The 21,777-nt window shown below is 33.7% G+C and overlaps 3 protein-coding genes across 9 annotated transcripts; 2 read left to right on the plus strand and 1 right to left on the minus strand.

Moving 5' to 3' along the window:
• Positions 1-331: 331 nt before the first annotated feature.
• On the plus strand, positions 332-4,519 carry LOC110732712 (pectin acetylesterase 8-like). Of its 2 annotated transcripts, none has more exons than XM_021912696.1 (13): positions 332-460; positions 646-758; positions 1,050-1,132; positions 1,534-1,663; positions 1,788-1,867; positions 1,978-2,064; positions 2,148-2,272; positions 2,361-2,421; positions 2,518-2,571; positions 2,658-2,735; positions 3,312-3,417; positions 3,625-3,770; positions 4,114-4,519. In XM_021912696.1, exons 1-13 carry the CDS (start codon positions 432-434, stop codon positions 4,219-4,221), a joined length of 1,200 nt encoding a protein of 399 aa, XP_021768388.1. In that variant the 5' UTR covers positions 332-431; the 3' UTR covers positions 4,222-4,519. The 2 variants fall into 2 exon arrangements, with proteins under 2 accessions (XP_021768388.1, XP_021768389.1); XM_021912697.1 differs by lacking the exon at positions 332-460 and adding an exon at positions 521-542.
• A 2,224-nt stretch (positions 4,520-6,743) lies between these two features.
• Positions 6,744-12,369, plus strand: LOC110732713 (pectin acetylesterase 8-like). 5 transcript variants are annotated; one of them, XM_021912700.1, is made up of 14 exons: positions 6,744-6,767; positions 7,569-7,690; positions 7,924-8,006; positions 8,225-8,354; positions 8,443-8,522; positions 8,613-8,699; positions 8,799-8,923; positions 9,017-9,077; positions 9,179-9,232; positions 9,327-9,404; positions 9,701-9,806; positions 9,910-10,055; positions 10,165-10,317; positions 10,924-11,085. In XM_021912700.1, exons 2-14 carry the CDS (start codon positions 7,570-7,572, stop codon positions 11,008-11,010), a joined length of 1,311 nt encoding a protein of 436 aa, XP_021768392.1. In that variant the 5' UTR covers positions 6,744-6,767; position 7,569; the 3' UTR covers positions 11,011-11,085. The 5 variants fall into 5 exon arrangements, with proteins under 5 accessions (XP_021768392.1, XP_021768391.1, XP_021768390.1 ...); XM_021912699.1 differs by lacking the exon at positions 6,744-6,767 and adding an exon at positions 6,779-6,836; XM_021912702.1 differs by lacking the exons at positions 6,744-6,767; positions 10,924-11,085 and adding exons at positions 11,400-11,452; positions 11,559-12,369 and having other exon boundaries at positions 6,915-7,690.
• A 583-nt stretch (positions 12,370-12,952) lies between these two features.
• On the minus strand, positions 12,953-21,568 carry LOC110732714 (diphosphomevalonate decarboxylase MVD2, peroxisomal-like). Of its 2 annotated transcripts, XM_021912704.1 has the most exons (12): positions 21,203-21,568; positions 20,366-20,564; positions 19,571-19,634; positions 19,352-19,415; positions 18,729-18,809; positions 18,238-18,324; positions 17,479-17,636; positions 17,336-17,384; positions 15,806-15,930; positions 13,918-15,692; positions 13,523-13,687; positions 12,953-13,344 (listed from the first exon to the last, which is right to left on the minus strand). In XM_021912704.1, the coding sequence occupies exons 1-10, from the start codon at positions 21,413-21,415 to the stop codon at positions 15,470-15,472; spliced, it is 1,263 nt and encodes a 420-aa protein (XP_021768396.1). In that variant the 5' UTR covers positions 21,416-21,568; the 3' UTR covers positions 12,953-13,344; positions 13,523-13,687; positions 13,918-15,469. The 2 variants fall into 2 exon arrangements, with proteins under 2 accessions (XP_021768396.1, XP_021768395.1); XM_021912703.1 differs by having other exon boundaries at positions 13,523-15,692.
• Between the last annotated feature and the right edge of the window lie 209 nt (positions 21,569-21,777).

The following is a 21,777-nucleotide window of genomic DNA, read 5'->3' on the forward strand; positions in this document are numbered from 1 at the left end:
AAATACTGATCTTAAATAAGTAATAGTCAGCCCTACTAAGAGATATAGCCAATACATCCTTCTTAAATATCCCAAAGAAGCAAATGCAAACAAATGTCAACCAATACAGTATAAAACCAATTTGAAAATACTGTATATATAAGTAACATTTTATTTATTTCTAACACACTCCTAAGTCAGAGAAAAAGCTAATAAATATTTGACTTTTTCCCATAAAACAGATTATTATAAAATACTACTGTAATTTTACATCTTTGATTCTTGTCTTCTCAGCTAAAAACCAATAGCTATTAGCTACTTTAACTTTTTGTAAAGGAAAGAACTTCTCTATTATCTTTTTTTTTTTTTTTTTTTTTTTTTTTTTTTTTTTTTTTGTATTATTCTAGGCAACTTCCTTATATAGTGAGCACTACATGTTCCTTTAAGCTCCAATGGCTTCATTAAGCAAACCTCATTTCAAGTACTTTTTCTACCTTAATTTAAGACTAATTTTTTTAGCTAATTTAGTAATTTTCTTCTCAAATATCTTTTTTATGATATTAGTAAGCTTGAATTTCCTTTGAAATAGATTATGCATAGATTTGTTTTTGGTTTGAATTTTGATTGGAAAATTTAACAAGTTTTGTGTTTTTGTTGTGAAAACAGGATGTGTTATTCAATATGGTTTCAGTTTCTAGTTTGTGTTCTAATGTTGTTGGGAGTGAATGGTTTTCAAGTTCCAATAACTTTTGTTCAAGATGCTGTTGCAAAAGGAGGTGGTAAGTCATAAGTGAATTTACTGTCTTTTACTCTTTTGTTCTAGCTTTATTAAACTTGTAGAGTCGTAGTTACCGACTTACTGTTATAGTAACATTGTCGATGTGGTGTTACTTTAAGATGATTAGCTAATGTAGTTTTACCATTGGCTCCTTTTTATACAAATCTTTCCTCTCGATATTAAGAGGAATGTGTGAGCCCGCGAGGGTGACATTGTAAGATGGTGTTATTGTAATAATAAAGATTTTTTTTAAATAAAGCTAAATTTGTAAGAAAAACGTAATTTTATGCAGTTTGCTTGGATGGGAGTCCACCAGCTTACCATTTTGACAAGGGATTTGGTGCTGGCATTGATAATTGGTTGATTCATATGGAGGTATGTACCCTTATATTATATGGCAATTATTTATTTACATATGTAAAAAAGTAAAAAAAAAACCATTTCATATACAATATCGTTGTTTTAGCATGCATAGTGTACTAGATGTTTAGATGCACGCAACCTTATTACAACGAGGCCTCTAAATTACTAGTAGGTTAGACTAGCATCTTGCTATGGAGCACATGATGATGACGAGACAGATTAAAAGAATAAGTACTTATGCAAAATCACGATTTTGAAGGTTTAGATGTACGCAACCTTAATGTCTCATAGCATTAGCTGCAAAGGCCACCAATTCATTTTAATTGTAACAATGTGCTATAATACACAATGTATGTAATAGGATGTTTGGTGTAGTATATGTAATTTCTCTTGGGTTTTTTTTGTTTGGCTAGGGAGGAGCATGGTGCAACAATGCAACGACTTGCCTAGAGCGTACCAGAACTCGTCTAGGCTCGTCTAAGCTAATGACAACACAATATACTTTCTCAGGGATACTAAGCAACAAGGCAAAGTACAGTCCTGGTAGTATATGTCCACTTCCTAATAATATTCATATACTTCGTAGATTGTAGTATAACTTTCTTGATTCTGCTTCTATTATATGGTTAATAATAATAATTCTAAGACGCGTTATTGTGATTGCTAGACTTCTATAATTGGAATCGAATTAAGGTCCGATACTGTGATGGATCATCTTACACTGGAGATGTTGAAGCTGTTGATCCAGTATGTAAATTCTAAAACTTCAACTATATCATTGTCCAAACTTATTTATGATGTATATTTCGTATTTTGTAACAATTTAATTTGAATTTTTTCGATGTCATAATGAGCAGAAGGCTAAGGTTTACTACAGAGGAGCTAGACTTTTGAGGGCAATTTTGGATGATTTATTAGCTAAAGGAATGAAGAATGCTAAAAATGTATGATTTTATTATGATTGACATTTGTGCATTACAAATTACTACTGATACTCTAAGAAACTTTAAAAATTTGGTAAATGCAGGCAATTTTTGGTGGGTGCTCTGCTGGTGGACTAGGTGCCATACTGCAATGTGATAACTTCCGAGCTATGCTACCTTCCGGTGCCAAAGTGAAATGTTTCTCTGATGCCGGTTTCTTCATTAACGCGTAGGATTCTTGAAATCTCTTTAACCATTTCACATTAGTTTTCTGAATTTTTTTCTGAAAACTGACTGAAATTGGTCATTTTTTACAGCAAGGATATCTCTGGAGAATCACATATTCAAGAAGTATTTGCTGACGTTGTCACTACACATGTATTGTTCTCTCCATCCCGAAGTTTGTTAAACAGATTAAAGTTGAATTTTATTTTCATTTTTGATAGAATTTTATTGTTCGTGTTTTTATGTTAGGGATCTGCGAAAAACTTGCCTACATCCTGCACCTCTAAATTCGATCCTAAACTGGTAAGCATAATTGATTTTTCTTAAGCAAGGTATGTATTAGCTTTAGTATTTTTAATAAAAGGACTAAAGTATCAACCATTTTTCAGTGCTTCTTCCCTGAGTATGCTGCAAGGGGGATCCAAACACCGCTGTTTTTACTGAATGCAGCTTATGATTCATGGCAGGTTTGCTCATATATACTTCGTATTTTTCAGTTCTCCTCATCTGTATTCTAATTGTGAAAGGTACACTTGGGAGCCAATTAAAAAAAAAAAAAAAATCTTAAATGTTGCACGAAATCTATTTGATGTGATCATCTTTGAAAGTCATTTTGATATGTATTATAATTGTGAACTTTTATGCTGAGCTAATAATTGAACAAGGGCATGTGATATAAAGTAGAAATCAAAAGCATCCTATACACTTTCTTAGAAAATGACTGGTGAATTGATTTTATTGTGGAATGTAAATCTGTGTGAAAATAACTTCTCCAAACCATGTGTTCGAAGGATTCCTAATGTAGAAAGATAGGCAAAAGTAGCAACTACCTAAAACAAGTACAATATTCATATGCATTGCCTTAGAAAAAATGTCGTAATGTATAAGTTTCATGAAGAGTAACTGTATAAGTACATATAAGGGATAGTTAAGCTCAGTTCACACCAAAATAAGTTCGAACAAGGGACTTAAGTTAAGACAATCATGGTTTATAAGGAAGCCAAAGTCATTGAATTAAATTCAGGATGATTTTACTGCTGCAGATAAAGAATACGTTGGCACCAGGTGTTGCTGATCGTCATGGGACATGGCGCGACTGCAAGGCTGATATACTCAAGTGTTCAGACAGTCAGCTCCAAACAATGCATGGTAAGTAACTCAGATATACTAAATAAAAATTGGAACAAACTCAAGTATTAGAAACCAATCAAGAGATGTAGAGAAAGAAATAAGCAGATTAAGCTAATGAATTTACTTTCTTACAAAAGCATTATCTTTGATGTACTAATAAATAATGATTGACTATTAGTTATAGATTGACACAATTATAAACTTGAACTTTGTACAATGTTTCAGGCTTTAGGCAAAACTTCCTAGCCGCGTTATCATCCCTCGGCAACTCACCCTCTAGGGGGTGGTATATCAACTCTTGCTACAGCCATTGCCAATCAGGAACCCAAGAGACATGGCTAAGGGATGACTCTCCCTTGTTAGATGGCACGGTATGATGAGACTCAGACTCCCCTGTTTATATATAATCGCATAGTCTAAAACTAACTATTAGTCACCTATATTATTTAAGGATACTAAAAAAAAATTCTATTAAAAATTATGGCTTATATGATCATTTTTCCGAAAAGCTAGGTTCTTGCATAAGAAAAGATAAGGAGAAATAGACATAACACAACTATTATGCATGGTATATTACGTTAGTAAATTGATAATGTATCCTAATTTTACTAGAAGTTACGATAATGTGGCAACTAATTTTGGACAAAAGTGCGTAATTCTCATTTAATGATACTTGTTCATCATAACATTTTTCTCAACCTTATATTCTTGCAGACTATTGCAAAAGCAGTGGGCGACTGGTTCTATGATCGGAAACCATTTCAGAAGATCGATTGCCCCTACCCTTGTGACAAAACTTGTCACAACCGTGTGTTCGAATAATATACATAGAATCATCTCTTATATTACTGGATACAAGATACAACTCCATGGATCAAGAAGTTATACTAAACACAACATATTTCATCACAATCATGTATGCATAAGCATGTCTAATATATGTATCAAGCTGATCATATATAATTTTAGGCAAAGGCAGGCAACTAAGCTGTACAATAAGTGAAAGTGTCTTGTAATTGTATACTTAAGTTATCATTCATCATGTACCACTATACATTATTTGATCTATTTGGATTTATATTATATGAAAAAAATGGATAATTGAACTTTATGCTGAAAATCATAACTTTAAGAATAATTTGTGAATGACACTTTACTTTTGAAGAAATTTTGCGAAAGACACTTGTTAAAAAGGTATTTTGTAAATAAAAGCATATAATTTAAAGTCCCATAATAATTAGGTGACAAAAATAGCTTTATAGTGCTTTCATGAAGTTGTATTAGGCAAAAGATCGAATGGGTTGTATTGTATCAAAAGTCCTTTTTTCTTTGAAGATGTTTAATGTTATAAAAACAAGGCACATGGTACTTTGAAAGGAGATATCATGTAGATGTATCCCAAACTTGAGTATCCAATTAGCTCACTACTTACATATCTTCCACATTAATGCTTGAATGCTCAATTGCTCATATGATTGACACTAGGTTAATAGTGATGGTGATAGTGATTGTAATGGTGTGGTGTGTAATTAGATGTATTGGATCAATTTGAATATTTAGTAAAGCAAGTAGCAAGGGTAATAGTGATTACTTTTTTGTCATTATTTTTTGTATATAATATTGATGCTGCCAACTTTGTCGTTATCTTTATCAAGTTACCTTGTCGTTATCTTTATCAAGTTGTTACAGTTGTTTATGTTTATCGTAACTATTTCCTATAATTTTTCTTATACATATCTTACACAATGTATGTAGCCATAAGTTGTATCTAATCGATGTTTATTGAGGTCTAGTGCTTCCTCATATACAATAAATATCCAATATGTAACAAATGGTCAAATAGAGTCAAATAAAACTTAAAATCTATATATATTCCTCTAATCTGTACTTGTTACTACCTTCATTCAAACTTGCCTATCTCAAACTACAATTGCTAGAGATAACTAGTTTCGGAATGAGTTAGTGTTACAATATATGCTACAATAATATTAAATTTAATTGTACATTATAGAAGTAATTTACAAGTGATTTTGGCCATAAAATGCAGTGGTTGAAACTGCAACTTGAACTGACTTAATGTAGTTAGGATTTCGTTAAAATGTCACTACTAAGATATGATATGGAAAGGGCCCCACCTAAGGGTTGGCCCATAAAACATAGGTTGGTCATATAAAACTTGATGAATCAACTGGCAGATATCAGATTTCCAATATGCCCATATATCACGCATTTATTGGTGCTTCTAATCTTCTATGCTATGCAATGTATGCATGTTTTGTTAATTTTGTTGGGTGCAATAATGTCAAAAGGCATAATCACCATTTAACAATTTGATGATTATCTAATACTATTTGATCCACCTTGTTGTATTGTTGTTTATCTTGTTTATCTTGTGGGGTTTTAACCAAACATTATAGTTTTTATTTGAGATGGACAAAATCACTAATTATAGCTTTAATTGATGGTGGGAAACACCAAGAATATCTTAGTGATAAGTCAATGATTATCTTAATCTTTGTTAGGATTAAAAAATTTATCCCGAAAAATGAGATATCTTATCTGAATTTTTAAATCGAATTAGATACATGATTTTTCTCATCTGTTTAATATGTGTTGTCACCTTGGCAAGATAAACACATTTATTTAGCTGTAAATATAAGAAATTATTCCATTACTTCTAATCCAAATGATAACCGGTGTATCAAATATGAAAAAATGTTATTTAAAATGATATATCTCATGCCTTAAACTTATGGATTACTCCTACCGAGTATATTCTTTATTTACTCATTACTTTTGAAAGCTACATACATGAATCCATTTTTGCTAAGCTAATAGTTATTGATCCCTTAGTCCTTATCATAACAGTTATTAATCCATTAATTCTTACAATTAGACAAAACTACTTTATTATTACTAGTTATATACACGTATAAGATAGCTGCTTATACTACAACCGTAGTAAAAAAAGAAAAGAAAAAAAAAAAAAAAAAGCACGAATCCATTAATGTGTCTATACTTAATTGTTTGACGGGGGCTAATATTGATTATTCCCTTCCCATTAAAGAAGGAATAAATGTCTCAACATAGGGTTAAGCACTTTTGCACCAAAATTCAAACCCAAATTATACTCATGTCATCGTCTTACGTTTTAACCTTACAAATAAAAAAATAAAGAAAAAGTGTTGCACTGATTCCATTTCTAATACAATGTCTCTTTCTTATTTTGGTACACCATCTTTCTCTCTCTTTCTCTTTCTCTTTCTCTTTCTCTATCCTATTGGAATTGGCTTATTGCCAAAGCTTTCCGCCGTTTCCAACTTCATTATATATATACTTAACTTTTCTCAATCTTATTTACCCTTTTGGTAATCACAATTATTATTTTTGTAATTATTTTTCCTCTGTTTTTTTATTTTTTTCTTACAATATTCAAGGTATATTTGTCATTACTATATACTAATCATCTATATACTGTCATATCTTCTGTCTTTTACCATAAAGTTTCAATCTTTCGTTTGTTGTTATTTGTATTTTTATTGTTTTTTCTGGGAAATTTCTGGGTTTTATAATGTTCGATTTTGGATGATATTGGGTTTAGGTAAATTACAGAATTGGTAAAGAATATTGAGTTCTTTCTACAATGTGAAAACAACCTAATTCTGTAAAATGGGTTTGTTGGTTCTGTTTTGGGTTGAGTGATGAATGTTTTGATTTGTCATCTTCTTAATTTCTTTCCTTTGTCGATGGGCATGGGCTATGTACATTTTAGGCTATTTTAGTGGTAGACTCGAGGCCGAATCGGCCCAACTATAACGGGTTTGGGTAGAATTTCTGGTCCGGAGATAGGCCCAGCCTAGCTGACCACTTAGCCCTTCGGACCAGCTTTATTTTGAGAAAGTCCGGCTCGACCTGTGATCACCTCTGCCTTTTTATTGTTACATACGTATTCGAGTTATATGTATGTCATGATGTTAGTTATTGACAGTGTTGAAATTAAGGAATTTCAATACCACATCAATCATGTGAAAGATTGATTTTGTCAGTGCTACTGTTGCAAGTTATATCCTTTTATATCCCTTTTTGTGGGAGTAGCATTTTTTTTAGAATTTATTTTATTTTATTTTATAGTTATATTAATCTGGCAATGTCTATTTTTTAATGTGCAGAATGACCTTCAGAACAATCCAACAATGGATGAAGCTTCTAATATTCATGGGTGTATTTCTGAAAACAGAAAGTTTATATGTTGGAATTACAAAAGTCAGAAGTGCAGTGGCTAAAGGAGCTGGTGAGTAGCATGGTACAAGTTGTGTTACGTGCTACGTGCAACACTCTTTGTTCAGAATTAATTGTCATACTTTGAGCGTATCCAATGAAGGCTGTATAATTTGTTAAATTTAGAAAGAATTATATATGTGACCTTCTCAAATGCTGCATTATCAAGTTTAATCTTAGGTGGTTGTTATTCTTGTTGTTGTGATTGTACAATCTAATTTGTTTGTCAAATGTAATGTTATGCAGTTTGTTTAGATGGTAGTGCCCCTGCATACCACCTACATAGAGGACATGGAACTGGTGTTAATAATTGGTTGGTTCATGTTGAGGTTAGTCCTACTATATATTAATGAGTTTTCCTAGTAACATTTTTAGCATTTTCAATGAATTCAACTCTAGAAAACACAATTTAATGAGGTGATATTATGATTTTCTAGGCTTAGTATATAATATTGAGATAAAATTTGGCTTGTTCAAACAAAAACACCTTGTTTTTATAGGATGGATTTGTTTGGATGATTTACCAGCTTTGTATTTGCTTATTCAGGGAGGAGGTTGGTGTAACAATATCACAACATGCCTCGAACGAAAGTACTCTCATTTGGGTTCATCCTGGAAAATGGAAAAGCAGCTTGCATTTTCTGGAATTTTGGGCAATAATCCAATGTTTAATCCAGGTTTCACCAATTTTCATGCAATGAATTATAGTCTATAGTTGTGTTTAAAGCTTGAACTTACTTAAAAATTGTTTTTTTTTTTCTTCAGATTTTTATAATTGGAACAGAGTTAAAATTCGATACTGTGATGGTGCCTCATTTACAGGAGACGTTGAAGCTGTCAATTCTGTAAATTTATTACCTAACATATCTTTAGTTTATGCTTTCATTTACATGAATTTGTTGATGAATTCTTTTTCAAATTTCTTTTGTTTATAGATTACTAAGCTTCACTTTCGCGGAGCTAGAATTTGGCATGCTGTTATTGAGGATTTATTACTGAAGGGAATGAAAAATGCTAAAAATGTATGACTCTATGTATTGTTAAGCTTAAGTGTTTTCCTCGCTTCTTTTGCGTTACATACACGTGTTTGTCGTGACTGCTGAAAAAAGTTGCTGCATTAGGCTATTCTTTCTGGGTGTTCAGCTGGTGGATTGACTTCCATTTTACATTGTGATAGCTTTCGAGCTCATCTCCCTGTGAGTGCTAGGGTAAAGTGCCTCTCAGATGCTGGCTATTTTATCAATGTGTAAGCAAAAACTGCCTTTACAAAAACTGTTTTTCTTTTCATGTCCTGCCTTCGGATTGTTTTCCTTGACACACTTTATGTTTGATGTAACAGAAAAGACGTCTCCGGAGCATCACATATTGCTTCTTATTTTGATCAGATAGTCAAATTACATGTAATACTCTACTAGTTTAAATTAGGAATGTACCCTTTACTTAATGTTAATATCTGTGAATTTTTTCTCATTTTCTTCTGATTCTCTACATATATGATCAGGGCTCAGCAAGGACTTTGCCTGCATCTTGCACCAGGACTTTAAGACCTGATTTGGTAAGTTCATGTTTCTGGTTTTCTCTAGAGTCAACAAGTCATGATCGCTTCAGTTCTTCAGTCTTATTTGATGCACGGAATTGATGTTTTTCAGTGCTTCTTCCCACAATACATGGCAAAAAAGATCAAGACACCACTCTTTATACTAAATGCAGCATATGATAGATGGCAGGTTTGGTGTTCTTCTCTTGCTTGGAACTTTGCCTGAAATAATGTCAATTAGATGAGATATCAATCTTGTACTATCCTGTTCTCTTTGATTATCGTGACCTTAACCTGTTAACGCATAGTATGATAATAGCCTCGTATGGTAATTAGAAGTCAAGAAATAGAATCATTTGGTTTTACTGGCATATAACATTAGTAGATACTGCAGAAAGTATTCAGTTGTAATATTATTTATAAGGGTGTCTTTTAGTATTGATAAATCCAATCTTTTACTGATTGAAGTGGCTCAATTGTGTTCAGATAAAGAACATTTTGGCACCCGTTGTAGCCGATCCTCAAGGCTTCTGGTCTGACTGCAAGATTGACATAAAGAATTGCTCAACTAATCAGCTTACTGTCATGCAAGGTTCACAGAACTCTTCAATATACCTCTGCTGTTCTAGTGTTCTTCCTTTGATTGTATCAAATATTATACCTGTAAAATCTTGTGACATTACTAGTTTCATCAGATTTTAGGTCCGAGTTCTTAACTGCTCTGAGTAAACTGGGAAAGTCACCATCTAGAGGATTGTTCATAAATTCGTGTTACGCCCACTGCCAGACAGAATTGCAGGAAACATGGTTTAGTCATGACTCCCCAGTTTTGCACAAAACGGTATAAAGTGGTTTACTTTTTCTTAATCCAATTGTTATTTGCTAACTTAATGAAGAATAACAAAACAGGGAACTGAAGTGAGTCTTGTGTCAATTATTATGCTTTGCAGAGAATAGCAAAGGCAGTTGCAGACTGGTTTTACGACAGGAGACAGCTTCAGATGATAGACTGCCCATACCCTTGTGATCATAGTTGCCATGACCGGATTTTTGAGCCAGACGAACCACATCATCACCATCATTATCAACAACAACAACAAAAAGTATAGTTATTTCTACCCAGCTAAAACACATTCATATTATTTCCTACTAGGTGGTAAGAATTGGATCAATATATATAGGAAATTCATTTCTTCAATTGAAGGTAAAGTATAAAGTTGATACAAAGAAAATATATTTTTAAACACAATTCATTGTTTGCCAAGAAATTTATGGCATTTTTTTCCTTTCTTTGATGAAAATATGTAATAATAATTCATTATACATTTATATACAATATATACACTCATTTTACAAAAGCTTAATACAAGAACAGTCATTTCTGTATGAATTTTGATGGTCAAGAACAATCTTTATTATTTATATACTCCCTTTGTCTAATTTTTATTGTCCTTTGAATAATGAAGGATACCATGATTTTACAAATTAGATTAATTTAAAAAGTATATAATAGAAAAAATAATATGGAATACATTCACAAAGGTTTACAATATAACGCGACAAACTTTTTTGCACGTTCTAAACCAATACAAAGTATATGTGACCATTATACCAGACAAAAGATCAGAGTATTTTACATGCATACTAGATTAAGTTGGTACACTAATTAAGCTTTGATTTGAAGCTTGACATCACATATACATGCACAGGGCGAAGGTGAAAAACGATGGAGATATATGTTGCTCGAGAAACTACTACTAGTTCTATGTTTATTTGGCTATGTAACCATTTTTTAGATGGAAGTTTTTATTAGGCTTTGTAAATGATATGGCTCACATGCAATATACTAGTGATACCGTTTTTTCTGATAATATTATTTCATTTTTTTTCATCTAGTTGTATGTCATCCAATAATAATAACCTTATAATCAGGCCATTTAACAAAAAAAAGTTGCACAACAACAAGATTACATGCAATTTTCAACCCAAATTAAGTTGTGAAGTCAAATCTTACCACTAGATCAAGTCTTGGTCGATATACTACTTGAGTAATCGAGGAGTGAATTCATACACATTAGCAACAAAAATAAACCGATGTTTCTATTCTATTTCCATTGACAGATGCTGCTAGAACCAAAAACATATATCAATATATAGTAGTACTACTTGTTGTTTGGTGTTACAGGAGAAATTACCTAAAGAAGGATGTAATGTTTGGCTCTGATCTCGCCATCAAAGGTAAAGCACTTGCCACCAACAAGAGTGACGAGCACCTCTTCAGGAGAGGTACGTTGGACTCTGAATAGAAAGAACTGAAGATTGGTCTTGAGTGGTTGATTTACAGGAGTTGGCCAAGCACAAAACATTGTTGCCCAAATGAAGCATGCTAAGGAATTCAGCAATGCAATAGGGGGCAGGAAAATACTCAGAGTACGCAACCTTCAAACAAGTTTTGCTGGACAGATCATAGGCAGAAAGGCAATCAGGTTTTTTCTGCCTATGAAAGTAAATAACATCGTCGAGCAAGGTCGTGGGCCTGAGACCAGGGCCAGAAATCATGTGCGAGACAATCCCAAGTAGCAGTAGCAGGATAAAAAGCAAAGAGGGCAGAAATACACTTGACATGCATTACAAGCCTATGATGCTAGGTAGTCCACAGCACGCTGAAGAGGTTAATGCCTTTCGGAGGATGGTAGGAATGGCAAGTCCTTCCACTCTCCAACTTGAGGATCAAACACCTGTACAAGGAGGCCTATATCAGAATGTGTAAAGGTATATATATTCTACCGTCGAATATGGAGCAAAGCGAGGATGCAGCAAACGAGGAGCAGCTTGAAACCTAGTAGACTTTACAACCAATCCGCCTTTACGAGCAACAGCATTAGCATCAGTATCAGGATCAATATCAGTTGTTTGTATATTACCGTCCTGTGGTATGATCAGCTCAGCACAGGATGCGCCCAAGTGAATGTGGTGATCGCCAACAATAAACTTAGGAATGATCCTACTTTCTAAAGACTGCCCGCCAACAACATAGATCTTGGATCCTAAACAAACAGTGTAAGCACCTTGATTCAACAAAACGGCAACAGGGTTTTTTGTTATTTTCTCTGTTTCCAGATCCAATACATAAAATTCTGATTTCCTTCCTAACACCGCAAGATTGTGAAATGGATATGATGATTACTGAAAGAAACAACAACTTACCTCAGAAGCTGCTGATTACCATAATTAGTGCGCTTCAATTAACCTTTGTAAAAAACAATGATGATGATATAATGTTAAATACCTCATTGTTTTTAAACTCTTAAAAATAGTGTGTTTGAACATTTATACATTTAAAATATTTCGATACGTATTTTCCCCTTATTAACGCCGACAACAACTAAAGTTATGACATAGACAAAACAAAAAAAAAAACTCTTTGGGTATGGTTAGCAATGGCGTATGCATCGCGCGCGTTACCCGCGCTAGTAATTATAAAACTAAATATGTAATTAATAAAATGTAACTATATAGTGTGTAATAAAGTGATTATGAGACTGGGCTTACATTTTGGGCTTGTAGTATATTCTATTATATGGGTTGTATATTTATACTTGGTATGTTACAAATCAATTGCTTAGCTTTAGCACTTTCACTTTGCAAGAGAGTGTCTTAACTAAAGACACGAGTGTATTATTTAGCCATTAATTTTTTTTGCCGATTAACATATATAAAACATAAAACATCTAGTCATATTTTGTAACCCACTATTCCATGTCACCAGATGGACTCAGTGACTCACCACTCAGGTTTCATTAATACAACACTAATACGTAGTACTAGCTAATTTATACGAGTACAATCCAACCTGCTAATTTGTTTAAAAATACACTTAATACTAATTACATCATCACAACAGAGATCAGAATTTGTATACATACATAGTTTCAAATAGAAGCCCAAGTCCAAAATAAGATATGGGCAGATACTGTCATAAGTATCCAACTGATGAAGGCAACTATAATTGAAACCATGATCATACCACAAGGACCTGGTGTTTCCAAGCAATTACCCTTATCGTGTGCATATAGAACTATGGCTCCTCCTGATGAGCTTGTCGTAGCGAGCGATGTAATCCATGTCACCTGATATCAATTTGTTTTATAGTTAGTCTATTATACTCTTAATACAAATTAAACACATATTTATATATGCATACTACATACCGCGTAACTCACAACATCATGATTTCCTAGTGTTTTTTGAAATATGCAATAAACCTACAGCGAACTCTATGATTTCTTAATTATAATCGAAACATACCCGATCACCAACAAGAATTACAATGAAAAAGGAAGTAGTCCTTAGATCCTTGTTCATTTTGATAGCGAATATATCTATAATTTCATTTTGACGTCCTTCATTTTGCTTTTCTTCTTGCTAGCTGCTCCGTTGGTCGTTGTTGCTATTGTTGAACGATTGATACTGCTGCTTTGAAAGTTTATGAGATTTTTTTTGTAAGAAAGTAAAGTAAAAGGAATAATCTATCTAAAATCAAAATGAATACTCCCCTGTTATCCTGCTTCTTGAATTGAATTATTGGTAAATAAATGTTAGCGTGTTTAAGAATACTCCCCTGTTATCCTGCTTCTTGAATTGAGTCCATGTTAGTTGCTCGTAGCTTAGCAAAAATCATCTGTAATTAGTTAGAGGAGTACCTGAGGCTATGTAAAGATCTTCAACTTTTGCTTGATTAACAAAATGCTAATTAAGCTTGCTGGTGGTGATTCAAGCTCTTCGTCGACGGTTCAAACTCAGTCCATTGTGAATTTGTGATGATGAAATGTTTTTTCTCACATTTCCACCTAATCCCACGGAGTATTAATTTCTTACTGTGTGTTCAACATAACAGAAATCTTTTGTCCTATATACATATTCATATGATAAAGACAACTCCCAATTGTTCACTCTTCGTTTTATTATACTTGGAACAATTTGACTTTTACACTATTTATATGTTTCGAATAACTCATTTGTAAAGGTGGATCTCCAAAGACAAAATACTTCACCCGGAAAATCACCTAGAAAAAGTTACTTAAAAGTTACAAAAAATGTTGTTACGACTGAGAAAGATGCACAAATCAAACTTAGTCTATATGAGCCATCAGAGTTTCATTTCATCAACCCGAATAAGAAGACACAAGTTGGAAATCCGGTTGGGTATAAACTAGTTCCGGGTGCTAATGCAGCGAGCTTGCTTGATTTGGAGGATCCGCCTCAAAAGAGGGCGGCATTCACCAATAACCAAATATGGGTCACCCCATATAACCAAAGCGAGTTGTGGGCTGGTGGGTCGTATGTTTGGCGATGACACTCTTGCAACATGGTCTAATAGGTATGTAAACATGTACAAAGTATATAACATAAGTTATATTCATTCGGTTCCTAATTAATTTGCAAATATTATTCGAGTTTTGCAGGGGCAGACCTATAGAGAATAAGGATATTGTACTTTGGTACATCTTAGGCTTCCATCACATACCATGTCAAGAGGATTTTCCCGTCATGCCAACAGTTACTTCAGGTTTTGATTTAAAACCTGTTAACTTTTTCAGCAAAAATCCAATACTTGCAACTCCGCCAAATTTCGAGAATGATCTAATTGTATGCCCAGCTACTTAGCTATTGTGCCTTCTTGAAAAACCCTATCAAGCTTAATATAGAGAGATCATTAATGTATAATATGATTATGGTTCTTTACTTCTTCAGGTTTTGAATTAAGCTGTAATTTGTGACATTGTTTCCCATATGGGTGATCGATTATAAATAAACAGTTTCTCAATCTTATTGTTTTGTAATTAGGCACCCTCCTCACAGTACTCTTTTCATTTTGTGGAAGAATACAAATTCTCAAATCCTAAATTATTTCACCCTAAAATAGCATAAACTAAAAAAATCAATCATAAACAAATTCTCTCATGGCCATGATTCAACATCCAAACCTCAATACAGGATAAAAATCTCAAATCCTAATTTGTTTCACCCTAAAAGAGCATACACTACAATGCCTAAATCAAATATTATAGCAGCATGAGGCTCACGTGAGAGAACTTCACAGTGCTACTTGTTCCTTCGAACAAATAGCTTGTGATCAAGAGATACATGTGAAATTGCTACTTCTTTGTCATGTCCAACGAATGATTTTTAACATAACAAGTGTTTAGAAGGCCAACAAACCATATTTGTGGAAGGAAGGAGAGCGTAGCATCTTCACTTTGGCAACCCTGTTTCTGGATTAAGAAGAGCCTGACTTTCATCTGATAGCACAATAGGGCCTTGTCCAGGTCTTGTACATATAAAGTAACTAACGTCTCCAGCATACTTCTGGTTGGAGTTGACATCCTTGATTTCTGGAGGTGATGGCAGGGACTTCACATCTTCCATGTCTTTAATCCCAGCATCTTGAAGAATAGACTTATCACCAAGAACATAGCTACAGAACACAAACAAGGTTTAGATTAGTGAAATCGATAAGCTATTCCCACAAGAATAAAATGATGGTTGCTTCATAACATAGTCAATCTACTGATCTAGCAAGTACATTACCTATTCAGATCAACATCGGCACCAGGGGGGAAGTGAAAAAGCATCCGTCGCAAAAGCAGAGAAGCAGTCTTTCTGTCACGTGCAATTAGGACAGCATTTGGTCCTGCATCAAAAGTATATGCCACCTGCCAATTTTCTAGATATTAAAATATTGTAGATAAAGCCAAACCAATGTAAATTTTCTTAACAAAACAGCTATAGTGAAAATATTACACAACAGCCTCACAAGAAAATAAGAAATATGCAAATAGATGATCACTTAGTTCTGAAGCAGACAAACTATCAGCTGAACAGTTTAGCCTTTATGACCAGGGCAATCCTACATAGATATTTTAGAAACATCTTGACAAAAAAAAAAAGCCAAAGCCAAAGCCAAGCTAAGCCAAAGAGATAAAGGCACAGTCCCTAGCTCTCTACAGCAATTCTTAGCGTTCCTAAGTGGCAACTGATAACCAACAAGTCGATGCAGTTAAAATGAGGGCAGCCCGAAAACATCCGGGTCAAATATGGCTTTTATACAAACTAAACACATTCATTGAACTGTGTTAAATAACAGAGCTGAACTCTACAATTAGAGTTCAACCACCAATTCTTATTGAATTCCACTGAAAAAACTGCAGATAGCAAGGTAAAATTTTTGCTAGGCTTTTTAGTGGCTCAATGATCCCAAAGATCATGCAAACTACAATAATAGTTGACATTCATGTGACACATTCAGGTTTTCAGATCACATTTACGTGTAATTTCTCTAATACAGAGAGGGGCAATGTCAAAGTTAAGGGTTGGATGCAGATATACAATCAAAGCTGACAAAATGGCTATTTGAGTTACAACCTACGAAGTAAAACATTAGATAATCCAGTTTGTCATCTGTGAAGGCACAAAGACTATTTTCCAAATTCTATCTATCCTTTCAAATCAGCAACATAGCTATTCCTAAACTTGGCAAAATTTAGCTTTAACATTGCTAGCCAAAGATCATGTATCAGTTAGAGGACAGTCAGGTCCCTCCATATTAGCTTTCCCCATAAAAACATTATAAGAAGTTTTTTATCAGGGTAAAACAAGCATACCAAGAATTTTGTTTTGATTCATACCCTGTTGCACATTTCCATTATTTTCATATATTATAATGCAATTTACCCTTCTGTACCAAATTTTCATCCACAAGATTAAAAAACACATCTTCCATTGTACCTTAAAGTGTTTGAATTTGTTCACAGCAAATTAAGGAATCACCAAGACAACACGATAACAGCATAAACGTTTAGGTTTTTATATTCCTTCTGGATAATTCTTATCAAGTGATTAAGTCTTTTTGGTATTCCAAGACAGAGACGACACACAACACATATTTGTAATCCCTATAGACAATAAATGTAATTATCCTCCAACATATATCAACAATTTCAGATCGTAAACATCAGAAAAACAAATTTTGAAAAACTGTGTAAGTATTGCCACTTTCTAGTGCATGCAGCATTCAAGCTGTCTCAAATAGGAATATAAGAATGTGGCCAGAAGACAAACCTGAGGTGTTGTTTCAGCACGATTCCACTTCTCCACAATGCTAATAATCCTGAATTCATATAATTATGTGATAACGTGTTCAGATTGATAAATAGTAAGCTTAACATACTACTAATTGAAAGACCAAGCAACAGGGAACTTACTTATGAGATGTGTCATTCATGTAAAATATAGGAGGAGTTGTGTCCAGGCAAGTAGCATGGAATTGGTTGCTATCAGCACAAGCAAGACGAGCAAAAGAGGGAAAATCTTTATTTTTAATGGCTTCTTCCATCTGAATCATGCGCTTCGGTACTATTTCCTACAACAATTGTAGTACACAGGTGTCAAATGACACATGAATACATAAGATAATCAACCACTAAAAGTAACTAAACAGTGGTAAACAATGATCAATAGATCATTTTTAAAGGCGGTGAGGGAGTAGAAAGGGGTAAACACAGAACTGAGAGACTTGGAAAGTACATATAGACATTAGTGATAACACCACCAAACAGGGTGGTGGTACCCACCATTGGCAGGGAAATAAAAGTCACTGAGAAAATTTGCATAGCCTTTCTCCTAACTAAGAAAAATAAGCAGTTTACAAGAAACAGAAGCTTCAGCACCAGTTACTAGAGAATGAAGGGAGCTGAAGCACTTTGGTAACATGTCAGACATCTAGATACTTATTTAACATTATTTAATTCTAATGATGCAATGATGTTGATTGAAAGGTTTTACAACTCCCTGCTAAAACAAACTTTATAGACCACTAAACAATTGGATTTCTGGAATTTTCTTCATCAATATGGTTTCTTATTGCCAAAATTCTACTGTGCACTAGGAGAAGTAAGGTGGTGATATGGGTCTTGCTAGAATCCCTACACAAATCTGGTGACTGAAATGAAGAAGTCAAGTACCTGTGCTCTGTGCTTCAGCAGCAAGCTTGTCTCAACACTCTCACGCATCCCAGATGTACTGCTTGTCTCTTTTTGCCGAGAGCTTACCTGTATAGTATATGATCGGGATTATTTCATAGATTGTGTAAGCAAAGACCTATAATTGGAACAGAAGAGTTCAATATACAAACATATGGAAGATGCCAAATCAACAGAAAGTAAGGCTTTAGTTTGCATAGCATACTTGCAAGGAACACACCATAAGCAAACATGCAGAAAGACAAGCATTTTGCACATATTTATATCAAAAGTTTCATCTCAGGTCAGAGCAGACTATATACAAACAGCAGATTTTGATGGAGAAGCTAATGGCGAGAAAAGCTGGTTAAAATTAACCAATATAATGTCCACAGGTTCAACCAAAGAGAGAAAAATCAAGAAACAGTAACTTGAATAACACTTTTCAGAACAAGCATGGTTATAGTAATGACCACTCAAAGAATATTACATACCACAGCAATCAAAATGACAAGATCATCCCAGTGCTTCTCATCTGTGACTTGAACTGCAAAACTGTCGCTTCCATCATCATTCTACATGTAATCCACACCAACACTATTAAATCACATGAAAGTAAAAATGTTTCCTCTTGACATAACTACATAAGTAAACAATCCTCTAATTTCAATATGGTTTTCTAACTTATTCTTCAGGGCTGTCTCAATTTTTACTGCCCTAAAGCTTTTAAACTCACAGTCTGTTTGTAGCTTGACAGTCCAGCCAAGTGTTATAAGAAATGACATAGCCCCTCCATTTTACAGTAATTGTTAGGGTTTAAAATTAGCAACTTTCTAATTGACAGTCTAGGGGTCCATTATCTGTTCAACTAAAAGATAATTCCTCATGCTTCCCACTTTTCTTTCAACTATGTAACTCAGACATAGGTGCTCGAGTAACATAGAATTTAGCTTTGGGAAAAGATAGGCTTTGATTGATTGATTAATTGATTGAAAAGATAGCTAGGATGATAAAAGTAGTATACCATTAAAAACGTTTCTATGTATTTGTAGAAATCCAAGCAAGACATTTAAGATAGGCCAGCAGGAAAGAAAGAATAATTATAACAAGAGCTTACGTTTCCCATGATCCACTTGACAAAACCACCATGTAAGCTGCGACAAGCACTACCAGAACCTTGTCTGTAAAATATTTAATTTACAAATTAACAATTCAAGCAATAATTAAAATATTTTGTTGCACATTCATAATAAATACTCTGTAGAACAGAGCCACATATATCATAGCTGTCTTAGATGTACATGCAAAATGTAGCACCTCAAAATAGATTGAATACCTTGCTATGGCAGAAAGCTGTGCTTGATCTTCCTTTAAATTCATGAGTTTTGCTAGAGAAAAAACTGCGAACATAGACATAACTGACTTTTAGTACAATTAGATTCTTAGAAGTCTATCTAAAGGAAAACATTAGAAAGTCTAAAAATAACTAATAGCCGTGAGGGGAAACATTCAATAAACATGCATGGAAATGAGCTTAAGGTAGAATTGGAATCAAATACTTCCTCCCTCCCTAAATGATAGGCCACATCATATCAATATTATTTCTAAGAAACTTGCATAAATTTATTATATCCATCCTTCGCTTTAAACTTCACGTGGTCATTACGTGGAACCCTTCATAAGGGTAACCTTAACAGGGTGTTTGAATAAAGGAAATGAGACTTGGAAAATTAAAGGGTGGGAAGGGGAAGGGGAAGGGGTGACTGAAAATGCAATAAGTAGTATCTACAACTAGCCTCTTTTCTCATTTACTGAATGGCAATTTGGTCTTTTCATATAAACATTGTTTCCAAGCTCCCATCCCAATTCCGTAAAATAAAAATAGAAATGCCCACTTAATATGATTTGGACTCCCATTCCAAACCCCATATTCACTAACATAGACAACCCCCTGAATTGTGATAAGGAAAATTAACTTCAACTAACTAAATCTACAAAAAACAAAAGCCCAAACTAGAAATGTCACATACTCATACCATTTAAGACCGTAGGGAATACAGAAGATGAACTGTGAACCAAACAACAGATTATCATAAAGTAGAAATGATTTCCAAGAAACATCAGAAATTACCAAGGCAAGCCAAACCAGCAGCTGAAGAAGCGAGCCCAGCAGCAGTGGGGAAGTTATTGTATGAAGCAATATGCACATGTAAATTTTCCCAATCCTTCTTAGCTATTTTAATGCCTTTCTCCTCCTCTTCAACATCATTAGCACGTTTACGAATTTCTCTCAGACAATTTTGGAATCTATCTCCAGCTAGGGAAATCTCCTACACTAACCCAAAAAGAAGACCAATACAACAAAAATTGAGCTTCTTTTTCTAGAATAAATGTAACTATTACATTAAATGATGCAACTTGCGATCAAGAAAATCAAACTCTATGCAATTACTATTTACCAAACATTATACACTCATAGTTGCAACACCATCAAATCATACAATTTTCAAATGATAATTTGAGCTAAAAAAATATTAAGGCTAATGTTAATTAAAAAAAAAAAAAAGGCTCTGATCACACTAATACCTATCCTAATTCAAAAAATTTGGTACATTTGAAACAAATTAAGATTTCTGCAATCATATGTGAATCATACAAATTTCAAATGCAAAACTAACCAACTATAAATATCACTATCAATTACTCTTCAATCAACACACAAGCCAAATGATTACACACATTAATTCCAAATAGCTCTAATTTACAGCAATTAAAAAAAAAACACTTGCAAATTATTACTCAAATCATACAAATTTCATATGCAAAATTTGCCAGCTATTAGTAATATGATTACCAATTTTTTGCAAATTTCAATTTTTCTTCAATTAACACAAGAATTTGCAAAAAATTACACTTTAATACCAGAAAGCTCAACTTTCCAACAATAACAATAAAATCATAGCAATACCTTGCCATTGAGCCACATACGATCTTGATGAAATGCAGGAGAAACAGCAACAGTAGTAGTAGTACAAAGATGATTAGGATCAAGAGTAACACTCAAACTATCATTAATCGGCAAAATTAGGGTTTCATCTCTCTTTCCCCAGTACTTAATCACTGCAATGTTCGTCGGCGTTTGCGCCGTCACTAACCTCACCCAACTCTTTTCCGCCGCCATTGTTGAAGATCTCTGAGAAAATTAATCGATTTCTGAGAAAATTAATCGATCGATGAAATTGATAAGAAGAAGAAGAAGAGAGAGAATATGATGAGATCTCTGGTTTTTGAGGAGAGAGAAAGTGAAGATTAGTGTGATGAATTGACATGGTTTACTCGTTGTTTTCTACTCTGTATTTATAGTCTATGCTGCCCGACCTCGTGGAAAATGAGGACGTTGGTTGGAAAAAAAATGTGTATAAAAATATTTATAATGTAATTATTTTGAATATTTTTAGCAAGAAAATAAAATCAAAATATGTGTATTTTTGATGAAAATTGGAAGATTTGGTGCTTGGATCAACTCGTTTCCCTCGAGGGGTA

Source organism: Chenopodium quinoa, unplaced genomic scaffold (genome assembly GCF_001683475.1).
Source record: "Chenopodium quinoa cultivar QQ74 unplaced genomic scaffold, ASM168347v1, whole genome shotgun sequence".
NCBI lineage: Eukaryota > Viridiplantae > Streptophyta > Magnoliopsida > Caryophyllales > Amaranthaceae > Chenopodium > Chenopodium quinoa.